The sequence below is a fragment of the Eutrigla gurnardus genome (assembly GCF_963514095.1).
Source record: "Eutrigla gurnardus genome assembly, chromosome: 7".
Classification (NCBI taxonomy): domain Eukaryota; kingdom Metazoa; phylum Chordata; class Actinopteri; order Perciformes; family Triglidae; genus Eutrigla; species Eutrigla gurnardus.
Window position 1 is genome coordinate 21,452,804 of NC_139921.1, and position 9,725 is coordinate 21,462,528.

Sequence of the window (9,725 nt, forward strand, 5' to 3'; positions counted from 1 at the left end):
CGCGCCACAGAAGTAATGCTTGACCTTACACAAGAACCCCCTGCCATAGCAGGAAGGGGGGAAAAAATGCATTTTTGAGCAGTATAACGGGCAGTAAAAGAGGGATATACTGCTGCTGTTACACCCCTCTATGGCCCCCAATAAAGGATGCGGGTGATGGGTGCAGGAGGGGCTGTCAGTCAGGCAGGGGTCCCTGGGGTGAACAGAAGGCAGGCGGTGGTGTCGCTCAGCCATGACCAGGGCACAATGACCAGGGCCTGACCCTTCAGACCTACCATCACACACATGCCAGCAACCATGACACTCACAGGGAGGGGGGCTGGGCCCAGAGAGGAAGTGGAGGACAGTGTAAACGTGCATTTTGCGTCTAGCTTAAAACGTCCACTTCAACCAAGGAGAAACACCACAAACTAATATTTTCGTTGGTTAAATGGTCAACAATTAAAATTAAATGTCTACAGTAGCCTTCTGAAACCTGCTGATCAAAAACTCAATGAAACCGAGAGCAAACAATTGTATTAGACCACTAAACAAAATACATGAAAGGGGAAACAGGTTCCACCCACATCAAAAAAACCTTCCTTTCTTATAATAAAAACAGTAAGTGGTCCAAAAAGATATTTGAGTTCAACCTGCAGCAACACACACACACACACACACTCTCACAGTCACACACACACAGTTCAAAGTGGGATGGTGGAGACAAAGGCTAGCTTCCACGCCCCTTGCTGGGAGCACACAGTCGACTGGACACACAATTGAGAGCGGAAGCAGATCAGCTGGCCTGGGAGGGGGTGTGGGGGTGAGGGGGTGTGAGGGGGGTGGACAGGGAGAAAGGAGCCCCCCATTCCAAATTATTCCAAGTTATTCTGCTGGATGACTGACTTCATTTCCGACCAAAAGCAGGAGAGAAAAACAGAGGGAGGGGTGAGAGAGTAATGGATGACTGTGGGGAGAGGAGGAGGAGGAGGTGGTAGATGGGAACAGGGTGGAGACCAAGGTGACAGTCAACAGCTCCCACCAGCATCACAAATCATCACACATATAGGATGTGCATAGGCTTTAACGGCATCTTTGCTGTATTCTATATATATATATAAACACATACTTATAATTTATAAGTTATAATTCACTGCATCTTATGATTTCAAACCTCATTTAAAGTGAGAGAAAAGAGCATAACATAGCATGAAATTAGAATTCAGCTTCCACTTGAAATGAATTGTGAGAAGAGAAGAGAAGGCGTGATGGAGGAGCACGTGCAGACCAGGCAGGCCTTGGCCTCGAGGCCGGCTGCTCCAGTGTGTGGTGGAGAAGGGGGATCCTGGGACAACCATTTCCTAAGTTGACAAAGTGGCCGTTTGTCTGCTGCTCCAGCCCATGGCTCACTGGGCTCCAGCATACCATCATGCTTTGCTCCTGTCTCAGCCTTGGGCTTCCCATCCCAGAGGGGAGTGGTGGAGGGGAGGGTAGGGGTATGAGGAGGGGGGGGGGGGGTGGTATTGAAAGAAGGACAGGAGGGGGGAGAAAAGGGAAGGAGGAGAAGGAAGAGGAGGAGAGTAGAGAGAGAGAAAGGATGTGGCCTGAGCCCTGGGTGCTCGCCAAGTCACCCTCCCTTTCCTCGGCTCCGTCTCCCCCTTCTACCCAACCCCTCCCCAGCTGCCTCTCTCTACACAATGGCTGCTTCTCTGCTGAAATTTCACATTATTGGATCCCGGGCCTGGAGTTTTGTCCTCCCACAATGTCCAGGCAGCGGAGCATGCTGCAGGGGAGACACACTCTGCAAGCTAAAAGCTGGAAAACCATTCCTCCTTTCATTAGCATCAGAAAAGGGGAGAAAAGCCCCCCCCCCCCCACACCACCTCTTTTTTTCCATCACCCCTTTTCCTCCCCATCTCTCCCCTGTATCAAAACCGGAGGAAGGCTGTCAAGCTTGGTCAAGCTCCACTACACCACTTTGGTTAGTAGGACTTTTGAGGGGAGGGGAGGGGAGTCATTAAAATATCATTGGGAAAATAAACACAAGCTACTTATCCCAATCCGATTCTATAGATTATCCTCCAAAAAGGAAAGCAATCACTAGGAATGTAGAGGGAGGGAAGTTGGTGTAAAAAAAACTGACTTTGGGTGTTATTCATTACATTTTCTTACTCTCATGTGTAGCTATTTCCAACAGCTGCTTTCTTAGAGAAAATATGCTACTTTTACATTTCCTTAAGAGCTTTACCTAAAAGGCCAGAAGTCTTGATACATTCAGTGTAGATCAACTGGCTCAAAGATCTAGTCCAAGGTTTGTAAATGTAATATAGCAGAAAAATATGTAATATTTGAATGCAGTCAAAAATGTAACACACTGCAAATCTAGAGTTACGAATGGTAACGCAGAGCAAAAAGTTTTAAGAGGATAAAGTGCTGCAATTTCCTTCGCTGTGATCACGCCTCATTGAAGAAATAAATAACATGCAATCTGGGCCTCGACCGTCAATTCCAGCAGTGCATCTAATCTGAACGGCGCAAACTAGCCGGCCAATTAGCCACGGTTCAAATCCCCTAAATAACCAGTGGCAAACTCAAGGGTACGGACATACTCAAAACAAACACCAACATGACCCAACATGGACGCAGTGCAAATTATGACACAAGGCAAGAACAAGACACTTTTGAAGGGGGCTGTCGGCCGGGCCATTAATAAAACAGAGGGGATGACGGGACAATGCCTGCAGAAACACCGACAGGCAGCCGGCGTCACACGCCTGCTACATTAGCTGCAGTGAAAGCTAATACGGTAGCTATAGAAAAAGAAGTGAAAGAGAAATTTGCCCTATCTCCTCTCAACACCTCGGGCTGCTGGTGAGTCATCTCCTTCACAAGAACATTCAGCTTAGCTACCAACTGACTCAGGAGGAAGAGAAAAAAAAACAGAACAAGCCTACTCTGCTGCTGCTGCTGCAGCACACAGTGATTCTACACTTCACATTTAACGCCATCCTTTTACAGAAATACCACCTAATATGACGGCAAATTAACCGATCATAGTGACTTCTGGTAGCATCCGTCGCAGGCGGCGGTTAGTGGGTGAGATTAGCCTGTAACCCAAACCCAAGATAGACCTAAAACAGCAAACGCATGTCAAAACTGCTCACGCGGGCAGCGTTTCTAGCGTTGATTTTCCTAACCAACCCCTCTATTACTGGATTGGGCCTGCAACCCCAACAACAATGTTGTAGGTGCCGCTGCGCTGTGGCACCATAAATCACAAGAATCCCATGTGTGTCTCGAAAGCCCAAAAAGCTATTTGCAAACATCAATCACAGCCACATATTGAGATGATCTTAATTTGAACCGCAAGCGTTTGGAAAATTAAAACCTTGCGCTTGCCATTACCAAAAAGGAAGAAAAGAAAAAAAAACCAAGAGGAATTGCAGATTTCGGCTGCGTCTCTGGTCTTCTTTGATGTAAGAGTAGTCCCCAGGGCCCCGGGAGTCTACTCATCATAGTTACTCTGAACCCGGGGGGGGGGGGTGGGGAGCTGAGGGAACAAGGCAGCCGTCTAGCTGTGGGAGAGACCATCGATACATCTCAGGCACCACTTGGGAAGGAGAAACCACCAAACCATGATGATGGCCCATGGACGTAAAGACAAACTGCTCTGACAAGTTGTAAAGCATCACAGCACGCCCCGTTGTCTTTTATTATCATAACAGAAACCAACCTATTAGTCCACCCTGAAAATCAATTCGATTCACATTCAATCAGCTTCCCATACAACCTCCGCCTCTGAGATTCGGAGGAACCAAGAGACACTTTTACCAAGCAAATAACCGCATGCTCTAATTCTAAATATAGCCACTAGACAAAATCTGATCAAAAGTTACCGAGCAGATAAAAATATATGTTCTTACAGACGTCTAATTTTAATCCCATTTGAAAACCAGACTCTATAATTTAGGTATTTGATAACATAACGCACCGATTGCTTAAATTCACTCCTCTAGGATCCAGAAGATCTCTCCCAGAAACACATGCACATGCCAAATGTTCCCAGGGAAATAAACACACACACACACACACACACACACACACACACACACACACACACAGAAACCCCTTCCTGTTTTCAAAGTGTTTGGAAACTCAATCAAAGACACAAGGTTTAGGATTTACATCTGTGGCCTTTTATGTCTGTGGCCTCGCAGGAAAGCACCATCTCAGCCCAGCTGCACCAAAGAGCTCACAACAAGGCCCAGCCTTCATGCTCCCGCATGCAGCACAACTGAAAACAATATCCACAATTCAGACACTTAGTGCTAAAAGCACTTCTTAGAGGCATTGAGATACGGTCTGTGAACATCAGAGGCCCTGCTCGACAAAGAAATGAAGACAAGCCCTGCTATCAGGATGTTGCGAAGGAGACACAAAAGAATCTGCAAGTTTTTGGGTTGTTTTTTGTTTTTTTAAGTTTGGGCCTATTCACACAGCAGATGTCTACACCAGGCCTTTATCTTCAAAAATAAGAAATCGTGTTTGAAATATGCTCTAAATACACTGCTGACATTCACGCCAGTTTATGCTCGCTCCTAAAATACTTGAAGAGGAAATGAAAATTATAAGAGGGAAGTGGCTCGGGTTTAAAATATACAGAATCCGGGCCTAAATCTGGCCATGGGAATGGAACAGTCCACCACTATACAAGGCCTGTTCAGTTTGTTGGCTTGTCTCGGTTACAGACAATCCAAGCCCTCTGGTTATACAGAGGATCATTGTCATTAATCACACAAACAATACGAAAGCCTCTGAATATTTTGCGTGCAAAATAACTTTAAGGATTGTGCAACTTTTCACCTGAAGTAAATGAGGTGAAACAGACAGAGATTTATTGTAAAGACACTTTTATTTAGACAAACTATCTCCATCTTAGACATAGACCTAAATCTCATAAAAATGTGAGAACATACCTAGCCACCATTTAAAAAAATGCTGTTACAAGGGCCCTCATTTATATGTGTCAAATAACACATTTCAATAGTCCCCGTTAACCACCGTAGTCACAAGCGACACTTCCCCAAAAGAATACAGAAGCAAAACCAAAGACGTGTTCGGCTCAGCAGACTTTGTCAAAGGTTAGATATGTCTTTAGTTAAGACTAGGCCGGCTAATAAAGCTAAGTGTTCACGGAGGTCACATCCAACAACTGCCAATAACCCCAAATAATACGATCTATAAAAAAGGGTCCAGGAAATAATTTAGCTTAACATAAGGGCCACAGGATATCGGCAATTACCCAGGCCATAAAGCACTAGCCCTAACAGCTGAAGTCGCTGTCTCCCTTTGTCGTTTCAGGACATGATGGGGGTTGTTTAGGAGGAATGTGTTTGGAAAGCTCTGCAACAGGAATGGGAGTGCAAAACAGCCCTCAGGTGATTAGATCACAACACCCACATTGGCAGATAAAACGCTGAGCTGTCAAATCAATCACACAGATAGGAAGAGGACACAGAGAGAGAGAGAGGAATCACCTGACTGGCAACAGACAAATACCACAGAAGTGCAGGAATCTCAAAACAATGAGGCCATACCCTACACACGTTCCGTGGAGTATAGAGGCAGCTGACCTTCACCGATAAAAAGGGATGAGGCATTTGACTAATGTAGCCCATTTTGAAAATAAAATTTGAGTTAACACGAAATATGAAATTTTAGCTTAGCAGGGTATAAGATGCAATGTGTAATAACGTTCTATTCACGTGTATAGAATGACAACATACAAAAGGGTATCTTCATGACACAGATAAAAAGGTACCAGCATCGTGCACCTTCGCAGACTACTGTCTTGGTTGAGATAAATATTTCAGATAAGCGTGACATTCAGCAGAGAGACTGCGTGCACACACTTTAATAAATCTCCCCACTTCTCCCAGCACGACCACAAGTGCTGGGTCTGAGAAAAAAAAAATCCACGTCGGCCTTACATCACAGCGACACACAGCCCGGAGCGGACCCGACCGAAATCTGCCGAGGCTTTCCGTGCCTTCCTGTCATTTCAGCCTGGTGAACACAGTTGCGCCAAGGCCAAGTAACATGTTCTCAGCAAAGGGTGTGCTGTGTGCACAGCTCAGCTTACCACCCATCATTCAGGCGAAAAAACCACATCAGGACATCTCGTCGGATTTTCACATTTAAAAAAAAAGGTGAACAAACACCATCTTCCCTTTATTGCGTTTGTACACGGTTCACAAAGTCTATGAAAGAGAAGGTAGAAGCTTTTTTTAGGCTTTAGCAAGTGACTCATCAAAGATTTAAATGTATCTTATTAATGGAAGAGAGCACAGTGTCACAATGTAAAAAAAAAAAAAAAAGAACACACAGCTGTGAAGAACGTTATGATTATGATCCCTGATAGTAAAATATATGAAACATCTGATTTTCATTAGAAAGAGCGTAATAAGGAGAGTCTTCAGCAAAGATGAACGGCTCAGGCAACGCTCTGCATTCTGTTCACTTCGCTACTATGAATCATACGACAGCCAGAAAGGTGGTGGAATCATAGCAACAATGTTTGGATCACTTCGCCATCTTAGCTGCTGCCATCACGCAGCGTGGAACAAACCCGGCATACATTGTGTCCTGCACACTGCTGATGATCTGTAGCCTGTGGCGGTAGTTCCCAAAGTAGGGCCTGAAAAGTCCCTCGGGTTATTACAGGGAGTTCTAGCAAATTCACTGGATGAGAGAGAGAGAGAGAGGGAAAAATGTATTCGGGTGACTGCTCGAATCAGATGTTTCACCCTTTCCGACAGCATCAAACATGCTAGGTTATTACACAATCGAAACCAAATCATGACCAGCTCGGATAAATGGCCCAAATAACATGTAGTTAACTGAGTGGTTTAATTGTAACCTATTTGGTGTGGCTTGACGTGAAGAAAAAAAGGGAAAAAAAGGACCTCCATTATGTACGTTACGTAAAACACAAAAGTGTAGTTCAAGGACAAAGCCACCACGCATTAAATCAATCAACCTCATTTAGGCCAGATGGATGGAAATGGAATAGGGGGGGGGCATGGGTGTGTTTCCAACATCAAACCGTGGCACTGTAAATGGCTTAAAAGGGGGCATATGACTTCCTCTGTGACAAATTCATTATCAAAGAAAAATCACCCGAGATGTTGGTGAAGGGGTCGATTAAATAATACGCAGGCACCGATGTGTGTGTGTGTGTGTTGTGTGCATTGTGCGGCAAAAACGCAAGGAAATGTGATCATTGTGCGATCGTCGGTGCAATGCGAAACAGCGTACAGTGCTGTGAATGGGCAGGCAGGTACTTTATGAATGGAGGGGGATCATGTGACCGCAGCACCTCCCGGAGCAGATATTTCTCACTGACTGTCAACAAGCGCACACAAGGGATCGGCCCATTAAAACAATACAAAAAAAAAAAAACACGACTTGAAATGGGCGAGACGTGGACAAAAAAAAAAAATAACAACCCCTTTCGCGTGTGCCGATCGCACTTGATCGCCGGCGCGTTGCTGCGATTTTTGGGTGTGAATGCGACGCCTTTTTTATGAATGGAGATTGTGATATGTAAATGAGTGTGATTGAGAAAAAAAAATGGCATCTTTCAAGCTTTTCGACATTGACGTCGCCTGCGATCGACTCGGAAAGGGCTGTGTGTTTTTTTCATTAAAGAAAAAAGGGGGAAACATAACGTGATCCGCGCGGTTTGAAGCGATGATTATGTTCCCAAAAATCATGGCGGACAACGGTTCCGTGCAGATATCTGTCAATGTGACGCTTTCTGATCGCTGAAGGACCGCAGAGACGTTTATATAAAATCTATTTAGACCGGATTGTGTCTGTTTGTATACACACCTACACAGAGCGATGCCTATTACTAACTAATACCTGCCATTATACAGCAATAATAAACATGCTTATAGGCATATACATTTCCTGATAAATAAATGATGTGCATGCAGCCATTATTACATCTATATATACTTTGGCCTAACGTGAATCATCACAGCATAGGCGATAGTTGGAAGTATGAAAATGATTTATGATGTATTAATTTCTATTATATGGGCCTATACCACTGCTTGTCACTGTTCGTGTTAAACTCGTAATGTAATCCACAGTGTAGCTTTCTAGTTAGCTCACACAACTGCCCCCCCAAACAAAACAAAAAAAGATCGCGAGCTTCTTATTGTTGACATTAGTGACGTTTAATGTAAGGCGATGAAATAGATGGCTGTGTTATTACCTTCAGATATGCGAGAAAAACTTGTCGTTGCAGCCTACATATTGTACATGCAAAGCGGGGGGATAGAGAGAGAATCGTGTTCAAGCGGTACTCACTCGTTGTTTGGATTTGTTGAATCTTCACTCATTTTTTTCCTCACGGGGATCCAAATCCTAGCAATAGCATCGACGACGCGGCGACGGCGGGATAAAATGCCACAAATATCACCATTTTTCCCCCCTCACGCGTAGAAATTGCCCCCCTTATGTTTAGGATAGCGAGTGAGCGATGCGCGAACGGGGCATGCCCGACCAGGCGTCCCTGTGGGGGGGTAAACTCCGAGTGGAGCTAGCTCAACGTTAGCCTCGCCGCCTGGAAACTAACGTTAAATCGCGAGGAGGAATGACAACCGTTGATTCATTTTGTCCTCCCTGGAAGTAAAATCCGACCACAGCAAATGGGCCATCGGCATCATCCTCTTCGGCGAACACGGCTCCACGCTTTGCGGAAACGCGAATAGATCCTCAAAGAATGGAGAAATTGGCGTAGTTTGGCAGGTTATTCGCGGCTGGCTGTCGAGCATCCGTTCGCCAACTTCAGGTCCAGGACAACACTTGAAAAAGCGCCGTGGAGCGTTGCTCCGTCAACGTGTCCGAGTGTTTTTTTTTTTTTTTTTTTTTTGCAGTAAAGGCATCCAAAAGCCCGAACCAAAACGAAGAGGCTTCAACTGTTTTCAGTGTGAATTCTGACGCGTGAAGTGAAAAAAAACCATCTAGCTTTGAAATTCCCTTGAGAAGTTGGTGGACATCTGCTTTAATCGAACTCCATTTTCAACTCGGGGGTAATGAAACATCGGAAAACTGGGCGGATGTGTCGACCCTCGCTTGAGAAAATTAGATCCTTCCGCGACGTAGTAAAAACATAAAACTCCCGCGATAAAATACGCCCAGCCAGCACACGCTTTATTATAATTCGTTAAAGAGTAACTTATATAGCGCTAAACTGTGCCCATGTGTAGCGGTATGCGGTGAATTGGGAGTGTTTAATTCTAAAGTTGACCTAAAGTAGTCCCCGCACTTCCCAAAAGAAGTTTCCCTTCAATCACGCATTGATACGAGGGGGAAGCGTCTGTGTGATAGCAGGCAGAGTAGAAAATAATCCGGAGGAAGGATTTAGGCTGACACACGGACTACTCGGCCATTAATAATTTCGCTTGTTTTCTTTCATTAAGCAGTTTCGCAGTTGATAGACCGCCCCCCGAACCATTTCTTTTTTTTTTTCTTCTTTTTTTAATCTTCATGTGAAATTGAGTGGAAATGCTTTAAATGCACACAGCAACGACCGCTGCAGCACGTGGACTTACATTATATCCTATTCACAATTAAAGCCAACTCAGTGTGTTTTTACCTTATAGCAATTCTTATCATTATGTTTTAATACATACACGTAAAGATTCAGGTCAAAAGGTAAAACAAAAAAAATA

At 44.7% G+C, this 9,725-nt stretch overlaps 1 protein-coding gene across 2 annotated transcripts in view; it reads right to left on the bottom strand.

Annotated features, from left to right (window-relative positions):
• Positions 1 to 9,106, bottom strand: part of spred1 (sprouty related EVH1 domain containing 1) — a 30,732-nt gene extending 21,626 nt beyond the window's left edge. Inside the window, exon 1 of one of the 2 annotated variants that reach the window (XM_084012732.1) lies at positions 8,359 to 9,106. In XM_084012732.1, the coding sequence (XP_083868858.1) occupies positions 8,359 to 8,390 (32 nt within the window). In that variant the 5' untranslated portion in view covers positions 8,391 to 9,106. The remainder of the gene's footprint in view (positions 1 to 8,358) is intronic. The other variant, XM_084012733.1, reaches the window with a different exon arrangement.
• Between the last annotated feature and the right edge of the window lie 619 nt (positions 9,107 to 9,725).